The following is a 27,697-nucleotide window of genomic DNA, read 5'->3' on the forward strand; positions in this document are numbered from 1 at the left end:
TCACAGACATTTCCACTTCACCTTTAAATTTGTTTCCTCAATTTTCCAATCCTGATGAGGGTCATTGATGTGAAATGTTGCTCCTGTTTCTGTCTCCTCATATGCTGCCTGCCCTGACAGTAATTCTGGCTTTCTGTTTTTGTTTCAAATTTGCATCAATAGTTTCTTGTATAAGCCACTGACCCGCTCTTGATACCAAAGTATTCATATATTGGTCCAGTTAAGCTTATCAGCAATGATGACCTTCTGGTGTTGACAATGACAGATTTGGTGATAGTAATGTCATTGAATATCAAGAAGTGCTTTTTGGACTCTCCCTTGTAGGAGATGGTTATTATCTGGCACAAAAACACAAATCGCTGGAAATGCTCACAGCCAGTCATGCAGCATCTTTGGAAGAGAAATGGAAATTAATGTGTCAGATCTGAAACCCTTGTTAAAACTGGGAATTAGAGAAAAAGAAAATAAGCTGGTAAATTAACTTGGTAATAGGAGCCAGAGGGCAATAGTACAAGGTTGCTTTAGTGAGTAGTAGCCTCTGGCTAGCAGTGTGCCACAGAGATCACTGCTGGGACCCTTGTATATACATTAATAATTTGGATGCAAATGTAGTAAGTTTGCAGATGGTACACAAATTGGTGGTACAGTCACAAAAGTGAGGAGGGTAGTCATTTACTAGATTTAGCCTGGTAAATGGCAAAAAGCAAGTATTTGTTGCCACTTACCAGCCTAAATGTTGTCAAGTTCTTGTTTTCAGGCACAGACTAATTCATCTTCAAAGCAGTTGTTAATGGAACTGAACACTGCAATGCCTAGTCCTGGCCTTATGAAGAACAGAAGGCCCTTGATGAAGCAGCTGAAGATGGCTGTGCCCAGGAAATTAACCTGACAAATTCTTGCAAGTGATAACGTGGAGCTGAGTACTAACAGAATAGAAACAGGAAGGGGCATTTCTCCATTACAATACCCTTCATAGATATGTGTCACTTTCTTACAGTGAGTTACCAAAGACCTGCCAGTTTCCTCAAAAGGCAAGATTGGGTGAAGACAGACATCTCACTACCAATAAAATCAAAATGGATGGAAGGTATTTTCCAATATGAAAGAATCAAAGGCAGTTTCCAATACGATGCAAGGTAAAATCAAATCTGACGCTTCTCCTAATAGTTAGCCCTGGTTATACAATAACTAAGCATACTCCCTGGCCTTAAAATTCACTCCTTTTTGAAATCTGGTTACTTTGCAAATCATGCCATGTTGTGAAAATTATTAAATAATAAATAAGTATGCTTTATATGTCTTTATTAATTGGCTTTTCTAATTAGTATTAAACTAGGATGAGCTGTGGTTCTTTACAAGTTAAATGGTATTTCAAAAATTGATTTATGTGTATGACATTCCAATTGCTTGATAACAAAATACATGTATTTTGTTTCATTAAAGCTAGAAATCTTTAATCAGCTTATGTAACCATGAGTATAAATGCACATTAGCTGTAGCAAAAGAAATATCTCACAGGAACAACTGTCCTGGTAGCTATCATCAGAGTACATCCACTGACAGATTGGACAAAGGTTTGAATAGCAGGCTCTTTGTCTAATTTCATCAGTAGGAAAAATAAGATAATTAGGATGCTATTCTCTTATCTGTCATGGCCTCTTCAAAGGCCATTTAAACCCATCTCTCATTTTATTATTCTGGCATTTGTGCAAGATGAATATTTTTGTTCTTGTGCCTCGTTAAGAAAACATGATGATCAATTCCAAAATCTATCAATATTATCTACCTTTTTGGAATTTGTTTCATGAAATATTTATTTCTTTAAACTATATTAATGAGTGACTGAGATCTCTGGACAAAAATGAAGCATTAAACCATTCCTCTCCCCCTTGCCTCACTCCTAATGCTATGAAAATCTTCATCCCAGCTCCAGACAGGTTTGCAAAAACTTTCCTTGTTCACCTCAGGCTTCATCAATAACTGTTCTGTCCTTAAAGCTTTCAGAGAAGAATCCTGTTCACCAAAAGCCAACTGGCTCCTCATCCTTCAATGCAATTATTTTAAAATTCTCATCTACCCTTTTGCAAATCTCACTGACCTTGCTGGTACCCTATCTCCCTACCCAACTTTCTGCACCAGTTTATTTTCTCCACCTTTCTAAATTCTGACTACACTGTGTCCGTCCCTAGGTTGCTCTGGAATTATCTTCATGGTCTTTACAATATTAACTCTACAGAAAGTAAGCTGCAGGATCTACAAACATTGTGAAAATAAATTACATAATGCACTCAACACAAGGCAATTACTGAAACCCAGCATTGTGATATTTTAAGGATACTTGTACCTGTGCATGAAATCTTGATTATTCTGCACTGGAAAATTCAGGACAGAGAACTACCACAAGTTGTACTGTTCACTGAACCTGGTATGCCTTCTTGTAGCCTTGAAACCTCCTTTCAGATACCCCCTTATGTTGCCATGTGAATTTTAATACTTAAAAGAAACAAATTGCATTAACCTTTTGAATGAAACTTCATCAAAACTTAAAACGTAAACATAAAAATACCTTGTAATTGAAAGATTTAGCTGATCAATTGTTTAGTTTTGAAATTATTTAGCCTTGTCTATTTTCTTAAATTTTTTGACTAGACCCACTGGGGACACTTGTATTTCACTGGCCTAGATATTAAGTAGTATTAAACATCTATTTTATTTCCTGGAGAGAAAAGCAATGACTGTCATTTTCTGGCCATTTTGTGTCACTACAGAAATTCAAAGTGAACTTCCAGGCCTGAGTCACTCTTTGATATGATTGTTACATCAGGGGCATGTGGGAAGGTGCCATTTAAGCACATCTTTTTTGGGTGGGCTAGAATTACTAGATCACAATTAGTTGTACCAGTGAAGAGTCAACATAAAATAATAATTCGATGGTCTGTTATGCACTTCCAGAAACTACTGTGTTTCTAATCCATTGCAATAGGTAATGTGTAATCTTTAGTTAACCTCCAACACTATCATTATTAAATAATTTTCTTTAGTTCATTAAACAATTTACTCTTCTGAAAACATTGTTCCAATTTAAAAACTACATAAAGTTCATTGACTTTAAAATTAAAGTATCTTTTATTCCTTATGGAAATTAAGTTGATATAACTGCAGGCATTGTGAAAACAAATAATCATGACCGGCAACCATTTTGGAATTTGAAAATTAACCTAATACTCAAAAAGGCCGCATCTCAAAAGCCAGTGTTAAACTCCCCTGTAAATATTAAGGTATATTTGAATATATGGTTTAAGGAAAGGTAGAAAACAGTGGTCTTAGTACCAATTATGAGGTATATTTGGATTCCAGTGTCTTTATAGGTGGATTCACTCAGTTATTTGTTTCGGTTCTGGTGGTTCTTAGCATTTTGCCAAGTTGATCCACACGTTACATCACGGGTTCTTTAAAAGGTAATACCAGTCGTCTGAAAATTGCCAATGTTACCCTCTCTTGCCTCTTGTGTATACATGGAAGGGCCAAGCTTCATTATTTTGCCACTGCCAAGACATTCTTCATCCTTGTAGAGCACAGCAAACTGAAATCAATGTATAAAATATTAAATCATACATAATACTTACTTAGAATCCCAACTGTTATATATCGTCTCTAACATGCAAGATATAATTTTACTTAAGCCATAACCAGTGGGCATTGTGTTTCTTTGTTGATGGTAAGAAAAGATTGAAAAATACCAAGATACACTGTAAGTTCAAGTAAGACTTTGGAATGAGGGCTTTGAGCCAAGCATCTGTCAGAGCTTCCAAAAGTTGCTAAATAATCCTTTTACAAAGGATAGACAAATTCCTCTGGAGCCAGAAAATTTGCACACTGACAGAGAAGCTCCATTAATTTTCAGCAACCTGTAGTTCTTTGCCTCAAGATTACTCAACAGTGTAATCCATCAGGTTGAATGACGTGGTTAAAGAATGGGGATAATTATCATAAAATTAAAAAATTACATTTGATTCAGTGTATCCTCTTTCACCCTTTAACTAGCAATGGGATTAATATTACCTTTTGCCTCTGGTAGAATATCTTTTTCCTGAACTCATGGACTATAGTTTTCAATAGAAAATTAGAGTACTGACACTTTAGTGATTCAATCACTTAATTAAAAAATGTTTTCTTGAAAGCTTTAAAATTAATGTTAGTTAATTATGCAAACTAATCATGATTTGCTGGTAACTTTTTTTTAAAAAAAGCATGTATTTATAAAACATCTTTCATGACCTCAGGATGTCTCAAAGCACTTTAAAGCCATTGAAGTAATTCTGAAGTGTAGTCACTATTGTAATTTTGGCTGTCAGTTTTGCACTCGGCAATGTGACAACGATCAGTTAATCATTTTTGATGATGATTATCAAACAATAAAATACTGTGCAGGACATAAAAAGAACAATAATCAGAGAAAATGTCTAATAAAACTACATAGTTAATTAAAGTAAGCATCATATATACAAACTGCATTTCAGACTTTAACCATAGGCTAAATTATATTAAGCTGTTTGCTTTTAGAATTAATAAACTTCTTACAAGTCATTTGTAAATAATAAGTGGTCCAGAATCTGGGGTCCAATTTTTGATACTAAACCAGCGACGCTGCAGCCTAACTGTTACGGTGCAATACAAGTTACATGACCGGCAAGAGATAAAAATATCATGCGCCTCACTGCTATTGAAAGTTCAAAGGCATATATATTGTCATCAGTGGCTAAGATTAGCTAATAAAAGTAACTCTAGTCCTGCAATTACACTTTATGCAATCTAACTTAAGTTTTGCACAATGTAACTACTTTGTAATCCATCTCCCTAATGGTAAAGGCTAACATGCCATTGGTCTTTTTAATTATCTTTCCTGGCTGTCCATTGGATTGTGTTTTTTCCCTTCCTGACAGTACCAACAAAGTGCTTCATAATCTAGGCTGATACTTCAATACATTCCCTGAAGAGCTACCTTTGAGATAAGACATTAAGCTGAAGCACTGTTTGCTTGTTCACGTAAAATAAAAAGATCTTTCTGCAGTATTCAAGAATGACCAAATTCTCCTGGTAACTTTATGAATATTTGTTACTCAACCATGAGAATCAAAGCAGATTTTCTTTTAATATTTGTACATATTTTCAAGATATCTAAAAAAATTATAATTAAATCTGTACATTTGACTTCTGCAAGATTGGTTTAATTTTACAAAAAAAATGCACCCGAGTTTCTCGGGGGGGGGGGGGGTTAATAAAAAGTCTTGTCACTTCAATTCCAAAGAACTAATTTTGCCAAACACCCAAATGTGGGAGATTTATAACTAACGTGATTTCCCCCAGAGTTCACAACTCCAATTGTATTTGAAATGGAAGAATAAGATCGAACTCACTTGTCCTGGTGTTGGTGCTCTGACTGGTTTAGCAAGAGTCACCAAAGCTGTATGATCTGGATTTAGGGTTAATTGACACTGCACTACAAGAAAGAGAGAATATGTGATGTAAAACCTTAATTCTTGATATTCAGCATACAATGCAAACTTGTTAATTAGAAGTTTGGGTACAAACATCAGTAAAGTGAAGCCTGCAATGAAGCCAAAAAAAGAGCCTTCAACAAAAATCAGGCTGTATTTCAACCTATAGCGCTGCATCCCGTTGGTAAAGAGAGAACACCGAGTTACAATAAATATCATCTTTCTAGATATAAGTCTTCTCTTGCCAATAGAGCTCAAGAGAATAGAGTCTGAGCTATCTCAGAAAAGATCTTAATGATCTACTACTTACAGATACACATAATTATATAGGCATCTCATTTTGAATAGTTAGTTTCCATTACAAAGCTAGTAATGGAAATCAAATTATATGTGGCAGTTGGAGCAAGCTTTAACCATATAACATTACCTGGAGCGATTTAATCCTTAAGGAAAATTCAAATGGTGATACTACTTTACTTTATTATTCATTCAAACAATGAATAATTCTTTGTCTAACATTAATCACATCAGTATTGCTTTTGACAACTGTAATAGATGAACCGCCAGACAGGAAATCGGTTGACAAATTCAGGTGTTTTGCTGATACTTGCATAACTTAATGTGCAAGGGAGTATTTAATCAAAAACTAAATTTTGAATTATGCACAATTATATTCTACATATTTTGAACCATTTTTTTTTTAACTAAAATGTTAATTTATGTCCATTTTCTCATGTAGAGAAGCAAAATCTATTCAATGCAGACACACACATGCTAAGTCTGACCATTTCTTACCAAGAGGCATTTGATGCTGGAAGCGAAAACAACATTGCAGCACTCCATCCCTGAGCAGTTCTGGAGGTGGATTTTGAGAAATCCAATGGACAGGATCAGTTTCAAGCGAGTTCCTGTACAAAGCTGGGTGATAAGTACCTGGTGCCTGGCAGACAACAAATATGGATTATCATTATGCACAGTCCTACACATAGGACAACAGACTGACACAGTTCTGGGAATTCTGCTGCAATTTTTAAGGTCACAAAATTGTAGAGTTAAGTGATCACAATAAACAATTTGACCAGTTCATTTCTTCAATTTGACCAGTTCATTTCTTCAATTTGTTAAAATTTCACTTAGACAGTATCGAAGTTTCTTGTTTATCAAAAAAAAACACTAAATTTTGTGATAAATGTATTGGCCAGACCTAAATACAACTCTCCAGATGGGGATCTGGCTAATGGCTCATACAGTATTAACAGAACCTGTTTTGTAACTCGTCCTTGTGTTAATTCAACTTAGTACTTTATTTGCACTGAATTTGTAGATTTAAAGTCTGTGTTGACAGCTTCATTAATTTATCAACAATAACCCCAGAAGATTTTCCTAGTGTTCAGATTTTTTCACTGTTCCACTTAACATGTGCCCATCATTGGCTATTTGTTCCCATTCTATTTACCTTTAGTTACAGATCAATACTCAACATCTTCCCCTTTAGGTGTTTGATCACCATACTGAAATTCTCTTTGGGATTAATTTCAGATTGATTGGACACAATTCCTCTCTGCCTAAGTATTACAAAGCATTTGTGAAATTTGAAGAACTTCTGAAATATATTCACTTTGTTCTTGCCCTACTAGAAAGGAGGCCATGCTGAATCTGGTGCTGGGGTACGATGCTGGCCAAGTGCCAGTTGGAGAAGAGGTAGGTAGGAATGATCACACTATCATAAAGTTAGATTAGTAATGGAGAAGAGCAAGGAACAATCTAAATTGGAACTTCCGAAAAGAGTTGACTTCAAAAGGGTAAGGAGTGGATCCAGTCAGGGTAAAATGGAACCAAAGCTTGACAGGAAACACTGGGTGATTTTTAAGAAGGACCTGTTTCAGGTACAGGTCAAGTATCATTTTTTATTAAACTTTTTTTTCCTATCTTATCCACGAGTTCTGTAACACTCACCACAAACACATCACCAGTTTTTATCTCTTTATCTACTACAAACCAAGCATCTCTTTGACCACCTATCCTGGCACGTTGTCCCAAAGTGAACAGAAACCAACCTAAAAGTTAACATAACATAAAGGAAGCACAAAATTAAAAATGCAGTTTGCACAAATATTTAGTGAATCATAAACTGTATACTTATAATCTAACTGTGGTCACCTTTCCATCCCCAACAATTTCAAGAACGAACATGCATTAAAACTATTAAAAAGCATATTCCAGAGAGACTTAAATAAATCTTCAATATCAGATTAAAAAAAATCATTTAAGTCTTTTTACAAAACAGTGATAAAGGAAAATATAGATCTCAGGATACCCAGGAAATGTAGGAATACAAGAACTGGAAAAAAAATAACAAAAACCACAGATGCTGGGAATCTGAAGGAAATACTGGATATACGCAGCAGCTCACTCAACAATCAGGCAGCTTCAGGGACTGTGTATTTCCAGAACTTTGTTTTTATTATGAGGCAGCAAGAAGGCTACTTAGTCCTTTGAGCCGATTGCCAGGTGTTAATGTTAATTAAAATCAAAAATTTTATTTGAATGATTAGTAGGAAGTTGCTGGTAACTAGTTCAAAAACTTAAGCCTAAAGATGGTTAGTTCAGACTCTATGGAAAGTAGTTGTAAGCTAAAATAACTTTTTAATCTGACAGTTACCATATAAAGCATTATATTTATAAAATGTACACTCCAATCTATGCACACTTTCATAGGAATATCATTTCCATAATATAAAATGTATTAAATTTATCAATTGAGAAGACAGGTTGGCCTAGAGATTATTCCACATCTTTTGTTTATATTAAAACCATTTTAAGTCACCAAATGCTATTTATGAAAGCTGCATTGAGCTTCAATTGCAACGTTCATAGTACAGTGTTGAGTTCCTTTGTGTAATGCCACACTGAAAATAACTTCAGTATGTGGCACAAAAAGTATGATGATTTCTGCCAGTTCATAAAAACATCTATCACAAGCCAATCAACACTCTTCCAACTGCTGGGGATTGTTGCAACTGAATAAATTAATAATGCAATGATGGGAGGGGGTAGGAGAGTTCTCCAGGAAATCAACAGCCTGAATAGGCACCCTTGAAGAAAAGTGCCCAAAGCAGGGAAGCCCTTTTGCGATAGGAACCCAGAGACCCTCAGGGCTACAGCCAGATTATCCTGCCAGAGGTTGTCTCTCTCAGGACATGAATGCAGTTTTGGAAAACCTGCACTGCAATAAAATGCCTGTATCCTCCTGCCTCTTCCAATGGACTGAAGGAAAAGTAAATGAAATCTCCTCTCCTTGAATATGGGTTTAGATGATCTTCTGAAAACAACCAAAGACAGCAAACTGAGTTCAGCAACAGCCTTGAATGATAATGAATCTTGGAAGTTGAGAGTGACCATACCCCTGGTCCATAGGGAAAACAGTCCAGGCTTACCAATGAGGCTGTCACAGGAGGAAAGAAATTTCTTTGTGGACAAGGAATGCTGTTTGATTGTTAACCCTCTAAACAGCTAAGTTTCAGGGGTCAGTTGGTTAACTCTTTGTTCTGTGAGTATATAAGTACCATTTTTCAGTCCAATGAGATTGAAAATTTCACACAGTTCCTCCCCAGCTTACAAACACCTGACTTATGTACAGCCCATACATGCAAACAAGCATTTGGGACACTGACGGTGCAGGATTGCAGGCATCTTCTGCTGTCTGGGAACCCGGTACATGGCTGCATTTCTGACTGACAAACTGTTCGGGTTACAATTTTTTCATGTTGCACCATCATTAACATCATTTGGGTGCAGGGAGGTGGGGAGTAATCTACAATGGAAATGAAAATGCCACCCTAATATGAACAGATAAAGTTCCCAGAGGACATTGAGGCACCTAGATATGTGTACTAAATTACTCTAGTGTATTAACCAAATTTTCAACTTCACAACAATATTTCTTGAGGAGTTGTGTAAATGACTTTCTAATTAAAGGAACTAACTGCCATAGTTAAAGCTTTAGTGACTTTAAATTATTCTAATAAATTGAATATAAATATCATTTCTAGCAAGGAGATTTTAATTTTGTTCAACTCTACATTTTCATAACATCTACAGCCTATCTCATGGTCTTGACAACTGTGGTTTTTAATGGCACGTTCCAAATTAAAACTCATGGCTTTGCAGTAGTGCAGCCTACTCAGAACAGTTCCAATGTTACTACAATGGAGCTTCTTGTGGGTTTACAAGACTTAACCCCCACCCACCAAAATGGATGGACCAAATCCATACAGTGCACCATTTGGCACTGGTCCTAGTCCTATGTGCCAACCTTAATAAAAGGGATGGGTGATCTTGATCCTGCAGCTGGTTTAGCAGATTGTTTTGCTGCCATACATGAAAAAATTGGGGTGATATTTAGATCATACCCTATGGGAGCCTGATTGATTGGTTTTAGTGTGCTGAGAAAAACATTTGCTACGGCAAGAAGGAACAAGGAATAAGCAATCTAATGTGTTTTTAGTTTAAAGAGTCTTACTTGGGCCAGACTGGTCAAATGGTTGTCTTAAACAGTATTACAATAGTTGAGTTGAAAAGAGAGCCAATTATATTACGAAAATTCTTCAATATTTTATGAAAGTCTCCCTACGAAATAAACATATTTCAGTTTTAATTTTCTGAGATATTGTAATTACCTTTGTGTGCTCCCATTATTTTTCCATCTTCTATAGAAACAAAATTTCCAGGATGAGGGTCTATATACTAAGAAAGTTTTGAGAATTAAATAGTTTTGAACGTACAAAATTAAAATTAAAAAAAGTTTTATACAAGTATTTTGCCAGACCTCAACACGACAAGTGCAATTGTGTTTCACTACTCAAAAAAGCAGCCCTGGGCACTGCATTTGAATCTAGCACAAATTAATGCAAGTCTGAAATCTTTCTGAATCCTTTACAAGTTATAAGTAAAATGTGAGTATTTTAAATGTGTTTCCTGACAGCACAAGTCAACAGCACATTACTCTATAAAATTGAATTTAGCTTCAACCAGGCTAGCCAATATGACCAACCAAAATATTATATCAGTATATTAGAAATAGTCTGAGTAAATTACTACAGGCAATATTAGCAGAAAAAACAATGAACACATTCATATGATATCTTTTATGTCCACTAACCAAATGAAGCCCTCAGCCAGTTTAAGAAAATTAAAAATCAATATTAGGATGCCAAATGAAGACACAAAATGTTCAAGTAAGGTTATTGCCCACGGAAAATTCTTGCCTGTAGTGGACACAGACTAGAGCTTATAACTAAATCATATTTGTATTCTTGATATTTATACAGACCGTAAAAAGTGAAATAATCCTACTTTCGGACCGGGATAGGTGCATTTTAAAATAGCCCTGGTGTAAAAATCATGCACACCAACCTCAAGGATAAAGTTTTCAAAATTTCTTTCTCCTATGAAACAGATTCCCATGCTCTGTAAGAAGCAAAAATAAAGAATATATCACCACAGGGAGTTATACAATAAATGCTGCATAGCTGAATCAAGAAGTACAATTTCAGAAATCAATATTCAAGTTTCAAGAACAAAATTACAATAAAAGATCGTACTTCCTTCCTTTTCAATATATGGTGAAATCCTGCCTCTGCTGCCATTTCCTTTACAATATTTTTCCTTAATTCACCAAGGGGAAACATGGTATGTCGCAGAGCATGCTGGGATATCTGGCTCAGAAAGAAAGTTTGGTCTTTCTGTGGGTCAGCAGCCTTCAAGAGTTTTACAGCTGCAAACAGAAGGAACCAGAGGTTAACGACAGATTGGTGATGGGTTACATAGATTAATATTCAATTTAAACATCTGTACAATTTAAACAATAATTTCAGTTTTTAACTTGTGTTTAATTTATGCTTTTCTTTGTATGTTGTGCCTCTAATGCTAGATGCCTTTGATGGTTTTTCATTGCACCCATCCATACATATACTTATGCATATGACAATGAACTCGACTTTGAATTTGAATTACTTTAAATCTCAATGCATGAAATTCACTTTTTGTTGCCACCTTATTCTTACAATAGCTTAAATGAACAACCATTGAAAATTTATACTCTCACTACTTCAGTGTAAATAGTAATAGACACATGTCATCAAACACCACATTACCAAATAAAGCCTACCTTTCAAGTCAGGAGACTGACAGGAAGTTTTTCAACACCACTGCTCCAGTAAGACTGATGCTATCTCTCCTACTCTCCACAAATTCTACATCGCCGTATTGACTCAGTCCTTTCTCCAATGTCTGCCTGCCTGCCCCCAATACAACTTTTCATCTCAGTTTCATTCCATTAACAAGAATCATAGTCTCCCCACCCCCACCTTTCTGAACTGCCGCTGTTTTCCATGCCTGCTTATTGAACGTTAACTTTCAGATTACCTAATACTTTTATTGTTCAGGCTAATATGCGATCTAAGGAAGAGGAATAATTCAAAGGATAAATCACTTCACCTTCACTACATCTCAATACACGTGACAATAATAAACCAATACACCCAAGGCAAAACAAAATACTGCAAGCATCCTTCTTCAAAGACATGCTTTATTTTCCTTTAAACTTCAACTCACAATAATCTCATACTGCAGTTTTCCTTTGTAATGGTGCATTTATACCAGAATTGTAATGTCAGTACAAACAATATACACTGTAAATATTTGTTTCATATTTCTTATGGCATAGGAGGAGGCCATTTTGGTGTACCTAGTCCATGCTGGCTCACCAAACAATCCCATTCCGCCACTAATTTTCCCTGTAGCCTTAAGTCGCCACCCCCCCCCCCCCCCAGATTCCTACACATTAGGGGCAATTTACAGTGACCAATCAACTTTAAGATGTGGGAGGAAACCGAAGTACCCAGTGGAAACCTAAGCAGTCACTGGGAGAATGTGCAAACTCCTCACAGACAGCAGCTCTACTAGCTATGCCACTGTGCCTCAATCCAGAGTTGGATCCCCAATGATAGTCAACCCACTGTAGAGTCAGCTGAGACCCTATCTATGGATTTAAACCATAAAGTTAGAGAAAGTGCTCCATATCTGTGCTAAACTTGCCATTCTAAATCAACATTATCTGAGTTTTGCTGATATCAGGAACATTATGTAGATTTGTTTAAGATGAACCACAGTTCTAATAGATGCCTGCCTCAACCTAGGACAGATAGAGGAAATAAAGTATTTGTTTGGAAGGGAAAGAATAGAATGCTGGTGGAATAGTATTCCTGCTAATAAAGCCATATCTCATTTTAAATAACAGTAATAAAAAGGAAACTGAAGTATCAGCTACAATGTTAGGGTCATTACAGCTCATAACTGAATCTGTATAGAGATTGTCATTAAAGGATTCAATACAGCAACTAATGATTATGATCAGCAGTTCATTAAAAAAAACACCTCCAACTACACGTATATAAATTTGCATTTAGATGAACAACCTGGTGAAAGCTGACTCTAATCATGTGTAGTGTCATTATTTGTATCTGTGGATTCTCCAAAGCAGTCCAGGTTATTTGGATGTCATGAATAAATGGTGTTCAAACTTTATTTTGACAAAAAGAACCTTTCTGACATTGAAACTCAATACTTAAAGAATTCAAAATTCCAGAAATTTGATGTCCTTCACTCACCATCTTTACCACGGTTATGAAAAATATCTTCAGTATTTCCAATGGATTTTTGCTGGAAAACTTCTTCATCATCTTGTGATGTTCTGGCATAATGACCGGTTGCCATTGCATCTGCCCCTACCTCAATATAAAGAATGCAACTATTACATGTACTAATTTCTGATAAACACAGGAATACATATTTCATCTAATTTAATATTTTAAGTGCAAGTCTCGACATAAAGTGCCACAAAAAGTAAAACAAACCGTTGCCAATTTTAGTCAAGCCAGCATCATGAATACTACCACTGTTTCAGTGTCCTTTGGTTAAGAAGAATGAGAATAAAGTTTGAGATTATTCTCCAGGATACAAATTGCAATATCCTCTGCACGGAAAGGCAGATCCATGGATTCCGGATGATAATGGATTCAGGATATCCTGTTTCTCATACCTCCCTATGTGCCTTCCCACACTTTCCAACAAAGACACCAGCCAACTACATTCATGCCTAAAGTGAAGGATCAAAATGTTGGCTTCACCTGGCAACCAACCCCAGAATAAACAGTCAAGAATGTGAAAGAATGGTGAAAAGATTATGTAACAAGAAATCTTGAAAAGAGATGCTAGCCCTAACTTTTTGTTTTAAATTGCAGTACAAGTTATCTGAGGCATATCTTTGGACTGCAGATATGTAAATGACGGTTGTAATAGGATTGCATTCCTGCCACCAAGGTCCTGTTTGTACATCACTTATAAATCTGTTAAGAGTTGGTGGGGTTCAAAGTAAATGAAAAACTCTGGACTCTCCTGTAACTTTTTTTTCAATTTTGAAAGTATTCACATGGACTTGCAGAACTAGTTAAGCTGTGCTAAAAGTCTAATGTTCTCCATCCCTTCTTCTCTTACCTTACCCCTCCTCCTAGCTGATCCCAACCTTAAGTCCAGTTATTCTCCTGTTCAATAACACTGTCTCACCTGATATGGTCTTGACTCCCAGTGTGAAATATCACAGGTGGTCAAATACTTAGTGAAAAGATGAAACCTACAGTAGCACATGTAAAGCCAAAGCTATCACAGTTCAATGGATGAACTTATTAATGGTAATGACAAAAGTAATACCAATGTCATAGAGAACGACAGCACAGAAACAGGCCCTTCGGCCCATCTAGTCCATGCCAACCTGATCTTCTGCCTAGTCTCATCTACCTGCACCCAGACCAAATCCCTCCAAACCCCTCCCATGTACCTACCAAACTTCTCTTAAATGTTACAATTGAACCTGCATCTACCACTTCCGCTGGCAGCTTGTTCCACACTCACACCACCCTCTGAGTGAAGAAGTTTCCCCTCAGATTCCCCTTAAAATATTTCACCTTTCACCCTAAACCTATGACCTCTAGTCCTAGTCTTATCCAACGCGAGGGGAAAAGCCTGCATGCATTCACCCTATCTATACCCCTCATAATTTTCTATAAGATCTCCCCTCATTCTCCTGCGCTCCAGGGAATAAAGTCCTAACCTATTCAACCTTTCCCTATAACTCAGGTCTTCAAGTCCTGGCAACATCCTTGTAAATTTTCTCTTTCAAGTTCATTGATATCTTTCCTGGAGGTAAGTGACCAGAACTACGCACAATACTCTAAATTCAGCCCTACCTATGCCTTGTACAACTTCAACATAACATCCCAGCTCGTGTACTCAATGCCCTGATTTATGAAGGCCAACATACCAAAAGCTCTCTTTACGACCCTATCTACCTGTGATGCCACTTTCAAGGAATTATGGATCTGTATTCCCAGGTCCCTTTGTTCTACTGCACACCTTCAAAGCCCTACCATTCACTGTGTAACTCTTACCCTGGTTTGTTTTCCCCAAAGTGCAACACCTCCCACTTATGTGCATTAAATTCCATCTGCCATTTTTCAGCCTATTTTCCTAGCTGGTCAAGATCACGCTGCAAGCGTTGAGAGCCTTCCTTGCTGTCCACTACCCTCCCAATCTTCCTGTTTACCACATTATTGGACCCAGCACTGATCCCTGCGGCACACCACTAGTCACAGGCCTCCAATCAGAGAGACAACCATCTACTACCACTTCATCCTGAATGCCGCCAAGCGACTTAATCTTCTGGACCAGCCTCCCATGCGGGACTTTGTCAAAGGCCTTGCTAAAGTCCATGTACGCAGTGTCCATTGCCTTTCCTTCATAGACTTTCCTGGTAACCTCCTTGGAAAACTATAAGATTGGTTAGACATGACCTACCGTGCACGAAGGCATGTTGCCTATCCCTAATCAGGCCCTGTCTATCCAAATACTTATATATCCTGTCCCTTAGAATACCTTCCAATAATCTAACCATGACTGACATCAGGCTCACCTGCCTATAATTTCCTGGCTTATTCTTAGAGCCTTTCTTGAACAATGGAACAACATTGGCTATCCTCCAGTCCTCCAGCACCTCAACTGTGGCTAAGGATGTTTTAAATATATCTGCCAGGGCCCCTGCAATTTCTGTACTAGCCTCCCACAAGATCCGAGGGGACACCTTGTCACGCCCTGGGGATTTATCCACCTTAATTGGCCTCAAGACAGACAGCACCTCCTCTTCCATAATAAAGATATGGTCTATGACCTCACTACTCTTTTGCCTCAGTTCCATAGTGTCTGTCTCCAGAGTAAATATGGATGCAAAACTTTCATTTAAGATCTCCCCCATCTCTTTCAGCTCCACGCATAGATGACCACGCTGATTTTCAAGAGGACCAATTTTGTCCCTTGCTACTCTTTTGCTCTTAACATAGCTATAGAAAAACCCTTGGGAGTCTCTTTTATCCTATCTGCCAGAGCAACCTTATGTCCTTTTTATGCCCTCCTGATTTCTCTCGTGTTCTCTCGCATTTCTTATACTCAAGTGCCTCATTTGATCCTAGCTGCCTATACCTGAAATGCGCCGCCTTCTTTTTGTTTACCAGGGCCTCAATTTCACTCAAAAACCAAGGTTCCCTAAACTCGTTAGCCTTGCCTTTTATTCTAACAGGAACATACAGATTCTGTACTTTCAATGTTTCACTTTTGAAAGCTTCCCACTTACCAAGCATCTCTTTGCCAGAAAACAGCCTATCCCAATCCATACCAGCCAGATCCCTTCTGATGCCATCAAAATTGGTCTTACTCCAATTCAGAACTTCAACCCGAGGACCAGTCCTATTCTCCAATAATTATGTTGAAACTAATGGAATTATGATCACCAGATCCAAAGTGTTCCCCTAAACGCACTTCTATCATAATGTAATGAGCAATCATTTTCAGATGATTATAAAGAAATAATCCCAGTAGTATGTATATTTTTAAAGAAATTTTTAAAACATTGGAAGGGGGATTGAAATATTATTCCTTATACATTTCCAAATTACATGATGTAGTGAGTGCACAAAACCCAGTAGAACCCATTAATAATGCTTGAACATATTAGAATTTGAATAAAATGCACAACATGTCATGTTTTCAAGCATCCAGTGAATACTTAAGCACTTACCCAGCATTTCCATGGCAAACTGCAACAGATATTTAAATTTAATGTTTTTATTGCACATTATATCAGGGTTTGGAGTCCTCCCCATTTCATACTCCTTTACTAAATTACTGGAAAAGAACAAAACAATACATTTTCATTCATTCATATTCTGGCAACTGACTTTCAAACATAAAACCTTTCAACAGTACATCAGCTCAAAATGTAATTGTTTAGATTAGTGAGAGCACTGAGAGGTTTGCTGAAAGACTTGACATTTGGTTACGTTGCACTCAATTGCAACAAAATTTTCTCAGCTTATCTCTTCTATAATTAGTGTGGGCAGTGGGGACCACGTGATCAGTGCTGGGACCAATGCCATTTGTAATTCATATTAGCAATTTAACCTTTGGAATTAATAAACCACTTCTAAATTTATGGATAACACCAAATTGGGAGGGATTGTCAACTATGCAGAAGATCTCAACAAAACAGAATGACACATAACTGGCAAATGGATCACAATACCCAACTGAGAGATATTGAACTTTGATAAATATTTTCCAAGTAAAAAAAGGTGACATATAAGAATCAAAGGGATAGGGAAGCAAAAGAAACTATGATAGCAACTACACCAGTTACTAAAATCACACAAGTAATGGAGTGGGTTCAAAAATTTTAAACCAGCTGACAGCAGAGATGTAGGAAAAGATGGACAGACAAGTCAAGGGATGATCTAATAAAGGCCTTTATGGCTATGAAAGGATTAGAGAGAGGAAGGGAGTTTCCAATTGAGAGAAGAACAAAACTAGAGACTAGTAAACTAAACTAAATCACCAAAAATTCAAACATGAGATTCAGAAAAATACTTTCTTCCCCCAGAGACTGATGAGAATGTTGGATAGATTGTATAGATATGTTTATGGGGAAGAAAGATAACCACACAAAAAACGTGGCAATAGATAGGAATACTGATAGCCTGATGAGGAGACAATTAAATCAAAAACATAAGTATGGCCTGGATAGTAAAATAGATTGAATTATACAGAATATAGAGTTATACTAATAGCACTTTTTGCAAATGTATTTCCTAATTTCACTCTTGAAAGACTTAGCTCTAATTTTTAGGTTGAGTCGATCAGTCCAGATTTCCTCAAAGAGCCAAAATAGTTTCCATTTGGTGCTCCTGAATATCTTAAAAACTTCAATTATATCATAATTTAATCTTTCAAACATCACTGAATGTTGCCTCGGCTTGTATAATCTCCCCTCACAATTTAATCCCGAGAGCCCAGGCATCATTCTAATAAATCTGTGCAACACTGTCTCAAAAATGATATTACAAAAGCTTGAGGGCACAGACCAACAGGCTCGAGGACAGCTTCTATCCCACTGTTATCAACTCTGGAACAGACCTCTCATATGCTAAAAGACAAACTCGATCTCCAAAACTACCTCATCATGGCCCTTGTCTACCTGCACTGCACTTCCTCTGTAACTGGAACACTATGTTCCGCGTTCTGTTGCTTTTCACTACCTCAATGTAATCACATGTGGCACGATCTGTCTGGATGGCACGCAAGACAAAAGCTTTTCACTGTATCTCAGTACATGTGACAATAATAAGCTATAAAAAAAATTGTTCCTTCCTTAGATGCAGTGCCCAGAGTTCTTCTCGTTCTGCAGGTGGTTCACCAGTGGATTTGTGCATCAGCCATTTACCTCCTTTTATTCTAGTCCTCTAGATATAAAGGTTAGAATTCTAGTTGTTGTATTATTAATTCTGACATTTTGATTATCTATGTACATGGTCTCAAAGGATTCTTTGAACTTTCTACTGCTTCCAGCTTTCCACCATTGGGAATGTACTCTGAACTACTTGGGTCCAAAAGTGACTGCAGTCACATTATTGCTTGAGGCAATAATCTACAGTATTGTAGATGATCCCAGCTGATTTACTGAGAAAATAATATTTTTCTTGTCCCTACCACAAAAATCAATATTCTTCCCATTATGATTTCCACATCCTAGAAAGCAGTCTACAACTGAAATTGCACTCTCAGGCACTTGCTTCTGGTAGTTGATACTATTGCTAGGAAGTATTAATAGATGTTTAGGGTTATTTACACCCGTTTTACTTCCATCTCCATTTATTTTTCTAACAATGTGTGTAAAGTTAGATCTAATCACTCAAAACCATGGGGCAAAGGAAATAACGCACTGGAACATTACAAACAGCAACACTAAGATATACAAAAAAAGAAATTCACCAATGTTAGTGTGCAGCAACATTCATGGGGATAGAGTTATAAAACTGGGAGAATTGGATCACTGAATTTACCAAATAAATAACTTCACTAAAGTTAAACTTCAGAACAAAGATAATAGTTTTAGTTTCCTCAATTCTAAATGGATGAAATGTTTAGAATTGAGAGAACCAAGTCAAGTCAGCTGTTTCTTACATTAAGTACTGTTTTTTGCATTTATTTTTAATTAACCTTCTACAGCAGTACCAAGTGATCTCGCTAAAAATAAAGCCTGGAATCCATAAACATTTCTCTCTCACTGAATGGAAAAATATATTAGAAAATGTCTGTATTACCTGAAGACTTCATGCCAATACTCTTTCACAAAAGAAACCTGATAGAAAGGGATGTCAAGCATCTTACAGAGCCGTTGTGCATCTTTACAGTCCTGATCACTTGTACATGTACCACGTTCATCCACCAAGTCCCAGTTTTTCATAAAGACACCCATCACTTGGTAGCCTAGTGAAGACAGTTTAAATTCTTCTTTTAATATTGCACAACTTATGAAGCATGCAACCTCTAAATACAAAATGATGTACATATAAATAAATAATTCCCATTAACCAATTACGTTCTGCAGATGGAAATTCTATTCGACAATTAGGATTTAATGGGATTAATTGTCTCCAACTCTATTATATTAATAATGCAGTCAACATAAATATTAAGGTGTTGAGAAGATTAGGTAGGTGTTCAAAATTAAATTTTACTTCCTCTGTTCATAACAGTGTGGTCAAGTAAGCATATATCCCATGCTGGAACACTCAGCTAGACACTGGATAAATTTACTAAGTAATGACAGAGGTGTCACAATTTTTATTCTTTTAACTTGGGCAACAATTTATAGATATATTGAATCCAGTTTTGTTCTTTTTAATCAAATAAGACAATGTACCCAGTTGGACTTGGACTGAGAAGCAGTACTTTTTGGGAACATGACTCTGGTTATCAAGTTCTTGATGGTTCATTGGCAGGAAGCCTAATCTGTAATGGAAACTAAACGTGATCGCTATGATACCTCATCCACAGGACCTGGATCAAATTACCACACAAAATTTGAACAAGCTCAAAAATACATTAATTGCAGAATAAATTAGTCCAATATCAAAGGTTTACAAAAGGCCTACGTTTTGTTTTAAGAAGTTTGCCACAGATCTTGTTCAGTTTTGGCCGCCGAATTATTGTAAGGATGTGGAGACTTTAGAGAGGGTGCAGAAGAGGTTCACCAGGAGATTGCCTGGATTAGAGAGTATTTGCTTGAAGGAGAGGTTGGATAAACCTGGATTGTTTTCTCTGGAGCATCAGAGGCCAAGGGGGTGACCTGATAGAACAATATAAAATTATGAGAGGTGTCGATAGGCTTGATAGTCAGAGTCTTTTTCCTGGAGTGGAAATGTCAAGTGCTAGAGGGCATGGCTTTAAGATGGGGGAGGGAAAAGTTTAAAGGTGATTTACAAGGCAATTTATTTTTAAAACACAGAGAGTGGTAGGTGCCTAGAACATGCTACCAGGGGAAGTGGTGGAGGCAGATATGATAGCAAGGCTTAAGAGGCATTTAGACAAGCACATGAACAGGCAGGGAATGCAGGAATACACAGGCAGATGGGATTAATTTGGATTGGCATCAGGTCGGCACAGACGCCATGAGCTGAAGGGCCTGTTCCTGTGCTGTACCGTTTTATGTTCTATCAATCATTGCTCCATCCCTCAATTTAAATAGTTTACAGAAGGTGAAATTATGCAAAATTGTGCAACATATATTCAGGTGGTTTTGAAGCGGACCAAAAACTTCAATGCACTTGTGAAATGTAGCCGTTCTACAGAAGGGACCCATGGACCCCCTTTCCAAAACTGTCCAACCACTTTTCAGGATCTGACAACACGCCGGACACCAGGTCTCTGGCTCCAAGATGGGGTCTGACAGCAATGGGCACTGGGCCAGGTGCAGACCCAGAAACAGGTTTGATGGGCAAACCAGATGCCAGGTCAATGGTCCCACGAGTAGGTCTGATGCCAAGCTGAGCCCTGGATCTCTCAGTTGTTTTCGTGAGGGAGAAAAGAGTGGCTCCACTATCCTCCTTGCTCAACTGCACTTACAAGGTCCAAGCCACAAACTCTACATTCGAAAACTAATTACCTCAATATAAAACAATTTGTTATTGTTAGAAATGCAGATTTTGAGAACATATGCTTTTTTTAAAAACTCACATTTCAAAGGCTAGCATGACTCCTGGATTACCTCAGCAGGAAGAGAGTAAGAGAACTATAGGAAGAGTAGATACCTGGTATCTTTTACCCAGGGTCGAAATATCTAATACTAGAGGGCATGCATTTAAGGTGAGAGGGGGCAAGTTCAAAGGAGACGTGCGGGGCATGTTTTTTTTTCTGCAGAGAGTGGTGGGTGCCTGGAATGCACTGCTGGGGTGGTAACGATAGCAGATACAATAAAAGCATTTAAGAGCCTCTTAGGTAGGCACAAGAATGTAGAGAGAATGGAGGGATATGGACATTGTGTAGGCAGAAGGGATTAGTTTAGTTAGGCATTTAATTACTAGTTTATTTAGTTTGGCACAACATCGTGGGCTGAAGGGCTTGTTCCTGTATTGTACAGTTCTATGTTCTAATGTACCACCCACTGGTTCAGCTTAATTTGTGAATCATTAAAATACTGTTTTATACTGACTACAATAGAGAACTGCAATGGTAGATATGGAGCTGACTGATAGAAGGTAGAAGCCATCATTGCACAAGGCATTAGTTTGCCAGTTATTAAAATAAAATCACCACTATATTTGATATCTTTTCAGGACTTTTCAAATGCTTTACACTTCATTCAGTGAGATTATATCCTGCAGGGTTTCACAGAACAATGTAAATAGTAAATGAACCTGATCTGTTGTGCTATTTTACAGTATGTTTTATTCATGTATTTTTATGTAGATGAGAAAAATGATCAGAACCTCCCAGATTTTAACACTTTAAGGTTTCACAAGCACCCAGTAGGAACAATTTTACAGTTATAGAAACTTAAAGCATGGTAACAGGCCATTCAGCCCACCACATCCATGCCGACTAGTGGACACCATCTGCACTGATCCCATCTCCCAGCACTTGGCCTGTATCCCTCTCTGCCTAAGCGATTCAAGTGCTCATCTAGAAACTTCTTGAGTACTGTTACAATTGTCCATGCATTGTTTGATAGCTTTATTAATTGCATTTATATTTTCATGGTTGACCTGTTAGCTAAAACAGAAGAATTTTTAAAAACATGATTGATATAATCTGACAGTGATCTAAAATAATGTTTGCAGCATAAAGGATCAATAATTTATTAATGGTACTGCATATTACAGAAAAAGATATCAAAAACAAAAATCAAATCAAATACAACAGGTAAAATCCTCCATGCTGATTTATGTGAAAAGATATGCAACCAATTCAAAGATATACTTGAAACACTGTGGCTTTCTCTATTCAAGTTTTTGTTGATTAAAAGAGGATAATAAAAAATAATTTCTCTCTATATGTAGCAAACACTCTGGCCATGTATAACAAATAATAGTTCCCTCTCTTTTTCCCAAATTATCTCAGTTTCAAAAAACTATTGTAATATTGCCATCTCCCACCCAAATTATTCTACTGATTTATCAGCATTTACGATCATTTAATGTAAAATAGTGTGCTCTTTTGAATCAATGAATTGAACTTACTGAGAATTAGTTTAATTCTTTCTGGTCATCTTATTTAAGTTCATAACAGCCTGGATGGATCCTTGTAATATTGAAGGGTCACATGCTCAAAAATACCACCAATGCAATAACTCCAAGATAGCTGCTGCCCCATATTTAGCAACAAAAAAAAAGGCACCTTACATCAAAACTATCCTCTTCGATTATGAATATTTTTTATATCAAAAGACCTTGTTGGAAAAGAATCAGAGATGGAAACCATATCTTCTACATCACCACTACAGCCTCCCAAGTGATATTAAGTAACACAGCTAAGCAAAGATCAAACTTTAATGGTCTTCAGCATGAAACCACTAACGTAACTGGCTGAGCCATTTCAAAAGTCAGCTGCTCACTCCTTCAAATTCATGTCTAGATCTTGTAATGTTATTAGATGATTCTAGAGCTCCCTCTGGTGGTGTCTTAGTTGCACCCTGTTTAATTCTCTTTTTTTAGATTAATCACCAAGAAAGCAGCAATTAAAAACAATTGAGCCATCACTGTTAATTTAGAAGGAATACAGGAATAGAACAATTAGAGTTGATTTTGTAATGAGTTTCCATTTACAGAACAATAAACAGTGTTCAACGTGCCCAACAAGAGTGATTTGTGTGGGAGCAATGATAAAGGGAGCAATTATTTGCACTGTCCTATTCACACAGAAAATTAAATTTGACTCAAGAAGTTTAATCAAAGAGCTAGGATGCAAGAAAGACTTTAACACAAGGGGGGAGAGAGAGAGCACGAGATGGAGATCGCGAGATGGAGAGTGTTAGAGAAGGAAGCTCAAGAGTGAAATGGTTTGGAATGAAGGGATGCAAGAGTGTTATAGGAGGTTGCAGAAATAGTTAGGGAGAGAGGAGGATATGAAAAGATTGGTAAACAGTAAGGAGACTGAAACCACCCCCACATAAGTCAGAAAGCACAGACGTGAAGGAAGGGTCCCACTGCTAACCCACAAAAGAAAATTCATCATCAGGGTCTTCCTCAACCACCACTGCATAATGGCTGAATAGCTGCTCACATACAAGGGTTTCAGTGGATGTGCCGAGGCAGGGGTAGAGTCAAGCAATATGATGAGAATGACAGTAGAAGCCAAATTACTGGACTAATATCTGGAAGCCTGGGATATTCATTCAGAGGCATTAATTCAAATCCTGCCATGGAGAACTTAAGTACAAGTAATTGAAAAATAAATTAGGAATTAAACCTAGTATCAGTAAGTGTAAAAGTATTGAATTATCAACAAAACCCATCTGGTCATGAATTTCTTTCCTTCTAGGGAAGGTAATCTGCTTATCATCACTGGTCTTGCCAACATTACTGCAGCCCCACAGCAATATGGTTGAATCTTACCCACCCTTTGAAATGGCCTAGCAAACCATTCAGTTGTATCTAAAACCAAACCAATGTAAAACAGACTAAGAATAAAACTGGAAGGACCACACTCTACCAACCCCCTCAAAGAATATGTAGCTTCCTATGCAATAACACAGTGGGAGTACTTACACTGGATGTGCGATTCAAGAAGGTGGCTCACCAATTTACAATGGACAATGAATCATGGATTCAGCCCACACAGTCAGTGCCAATTTACAACGACCCTACATTAATCTCATCTTTTATTAGACATACAGCATGGAAACAGGCCCTTTTATATTCTAGTCCTCTTGAAGTGAATGCTAACATTGCATTTGCCTTCCTTACTACCAACTCAATCTGCAAATTAACCTTTAGGGAATCCTGCACTTGGAGTCCCAAGTCCCTTTGCACCTCCAGTTTCTGAATTCGCTCCCCATTTAGAAAATAGTCTACACCTTTATTCCTTCTACCAAAGTGCACGCTGTATTCCATCTGCCACTTCTTTGCCCATTCTCCCAACCTGCCCAATTCGTTCTGCAGACTCACTGCTTCCTCAACTCTACCTGCCCCTCCACCTATCTTTGTATCATCCGCAAACTTGGCCACAAAGCCATCAATTCTGTCATCTAGATAATTAACATATAACGTGAAAAGTGGCGGACTCAACGCTGATCCCTGCAGAACACCATTAGTCACCGGCGGCCAACCAGAAAATGCTCCCTTTGTTCCTACTTTTTGCCTTCTGCCAGTCAGCCAATCTTCTATCCATGCTAGTACTTTTCCTGTAATACCACGGGCTCCTATCTTGTTTAGCAGCCTCATGTGTGGCACCTTGTCAAAGGCCTTCTGAAAATCCAAGTAAACAACATCCACTGATTCTCCTTTCTCTACCTTGCCTGTCACTTCCTCAAAGAATTCCAACAAATTTGTCAGGCAAGATTTCCCCTTAAGGAAATCATTCTGAATTCGGCCTATTTTATCACGTGCTTCCAAGTATCCCGAAACCTCACACTTAATAATGGACTCTAACATCTTACCACCCACTTAAGTCAAGCTAACTGGCCTATAATTTCCTGTCTTTTGCCTCTCTCCCTTCTTAAAGAGTGGAATGACATTTATGATTTTCTAGTCCTCCAGAACCATTCCTGAATCTAGTGATTCTTGAAAGATCACTACTAATGTCTCCACAATCTCTTCAGCTACCTCTTTCAGAACCCTGGGGTGTAGTCCATCTGGTCCAGGTGACTTATTCACCTACAGACCTTTCAGCTTCCCAAGCACCTTCTCCTTAGTAATAGCGACTACACTCACTTCTGCCCCCGACTCTTTCAAATTTCTGGCACGTTGCTGGTGTCTTCCACAGTGAAGACTGACGCAAAATACTGATTCAGTTCATCCGCCATTTCTTTATTCCCCATTACTACCTCTCCAGCGCCATTTTCCAGTGGTCCAATGTCCACTCTTGCCTCTCTTTTACTCTTTATATATCTGAAAAAACCTTTGGTATCCTCGTTTATACTATTGGCTTGCTTATCTTCATATTTCATCTTTTCTCCCCTTATTGCTTTTTCAGTTGCCTTCTGTTGGTTCTTAAAAGCTTCCCAATCCTCTAGCTTCCCGCTAATTTTTGCAGTATTGCAGGCCCTCTCTTTTGCTTTTATGCTGTCTTTGACTTCCCTTGTCAGCCACGGATGCCTCATCCTCCCTTTAGAATGCTGCTGCTTCTTTGGGATGAACTGATCCTGCATTTTCCGAATTACTCCCAGAAACTCCTGTCATTGCTGCTCTACTGTCATCCCTACCAGGGTTCCCTTCCAATCAACGTTGGCCAGCTCCTCTCTCATGTCTCTGTAGTTACCTTTACTCAACTGTAATACTGATACATCCAATTTTAGCTTCTCCCTCTCAAACTGCAAGATGAATTCTATCATATTATGATCACTGCCTCCTAAGGGTTCCTTTACCTTAAGCTCCCTAATCAAATCTGGTTCATTGCACAACACCAAATCTTAAAGCCATGTCCTCTTGTCTTTGGCACCTCCTCCCTGGGAAAAATACTATGTGCTTTCACCCTGTCTATGCCCCCCCTGATCTTATAAACCTCTACAGGGTCAGCCGCAATCTCCTATGTTCCAGGAAATAAAATCCTAGTCTACACAACCTCCCCCCATAACTCAGACCCCCAAGTCCAGGCAACATCCTGGTAAATCGTTTCTGCGTTCTTTCTCGTTTAATAATATCTTTCCTACAACAGGAAAGATGACCAAAACATTACTCTAAGTACGGCCTCAACAATGTCTCATAGAACTGCAACATATCCTCCCAACTCCTATACCCAATGCCCTGACTGATAAAGGCCAGTGTGCCAAACACCTTCTTCACCACCCTGTCCACCTGTGACTCTGCTTTCAGCAAGCTATGCACTTGCTCTCCTAGGTCCCTCTGTTTCATAACACTCCCCAGGGCCCTTCCATTCACTGTACAAGTCCTACCCTGGTTTGATCTCCCAAAATGCAATACTTCACATTTATCTAGATTGAAAGCCATTTGCCAATCCTCAGTCCACATATCCAGCTGATCCAGATCCCCCTGTAATTTTTCATAACCTTCTACACTATCTACAACACCACCTATTTTACTATCGTACGCTAACTTACTAACCATGCCTTACACATTCACATCCAAATCGCTTATATAAATTACAAACAAGAAAGGGCCCAGCACTGACCCCTGTTGCACACTTCTGGACACAGGCCTTCAAGTCTGAGAAGCAACCCTCGACCATCACCCTCTGCTTCCTACCAGTGAGTCAATTATGAATCCAATCTACTCTCTCCTCCTGGATCCCATGTGATCCACCCTTCCAGACTAGGCTGACGTGAGGGACCTTGTCAAAAGCCTTGCGAAAGTCCATATGGACAACATCCACTGTCCTACCCTCATCTACCCTCCTGGTTACCTCCTTGAAGAACTCCAAGACTGTCCCAAATCAGACCCTATCTCTACAAATGTTGCTAGATACTGTCCCTCAGAATCCCCCCCAGCAATTTACTCACCACCGATGTCAGACTCACTGGCCTGTAGTTTCCTGGCTTGTTTTTGCTACCCTTTTTAAACAATGGTACCACATTAGCCACTCTCCTGTCCTATGGAACCTCACCTATGGCTAGAGATGAAGCAAAAATCTTTGCGAAGGCCTCCGCAATTTCTTCCCTAGCTTCCCACAAGGTCGCAGAATGCAACAGATCAGGCACTGGGAATTTATCCACCTTAATGCACTTTAAGGCGGAGAAGTGTTTACAGGACTGCTTTCAATCAGTAGGCTGGACCACATTCAGGGATTCATCTACAGACCTGAATGAATATGCCACGGCTGTCACCGCCTTCATCAAGACCTGTGTGGATGAATGTGTGCCGTCAAGAACATACTGAATTTTCCCAAACCAGAAGCCCTGGATGAACCAGGAAATTTGCTGTCTGCTGAGGGCTAGATCTGAGGCGTTCAAGACTGGCGATCCAGAACCCTACAAAAAGTCCAGGTACGACCTACGGAAGGCCATTGTGAGAGCAAAAAGGCAATTCCCTGTGAAGTTAGAGACATAATCGGACGTACAACAGCTGTGGCAGGGTTTGCATGCC

The 27,697-nt window shown here is 38.1% G+C and overlaps 1 protein-coding gene across 2 annotated transcripts in view; it reads right to left on the bottom strand.

Annotated features, from left to right (window-relative positions):
- Positions 1–1,134: 1,134 nt before the first annotated feature.
- The window catches only part of trmu (tRNA 5-methylaminomethyl-2-thiouridylate methyltransferase), a 30,274-nt gene continuing 3,711 nt past the window's right edge, over positions 1,135–27,697 (bottom strand). The window contains exons 2-11 of one of the 2 annotated variants that reach the window (XM_052033801.1): positions 19,262–19,427; positions 16,684–16,790; positions 13,169–13,285; positions 11,102–11,274; positions 10,914–10,967; positions 10,178–10,244; positions 7,455–7,555; positions 6,294–6,438; positions 5,418–5,500; positions 1,135–3,583 (exon numbers count right to left, since the gene is read on the bottom strand). In XM_052033801.1, the coding sequence (XP_051889761.1) occupies positions 3,452–3,583; positions 5,418–5,500; positions 6,294–6,438; positions 7,455–7,555; positions 10,178–10,244; positions 10,914–10,967; positions 11,102–11,274; positions 13,169–13,285; positions 16,684–16,790; positions 19,262–19,427 (1,145 nt within the window). In that variant the 3' untranslated portion in view covers positions 1,135–3,451. The remainder of the gene's footprint in view (positions 3,584–5,417; positions 5,501–6,293; positions 6,439–7,454; positions 7,556–10,177; positions 10,245–10,913; positions 10,968–11,101; positions 11,275–13,168; positions 13,286–16,683; positions 16,791–19,261; positions 19,428–27,697) is intronic. The other variant, XM_052033802.1, reaches the window with a different exon arrangement.

The sequence above is a fragment of the Pristis pectinata genome, chromosome 19 (assembly GCF_009764475.1).
Source record: "Pristis pectinata isolate sPriPec2 chromosome 19, sPriPec2.1.pri, whole genome shotgun sequence".
NCBI lineage: Eukaryota > Metazoa > Chordata > Chondrichthyes > Rhinopristiformes > Pristidae > Pristis > Pristis pectinata.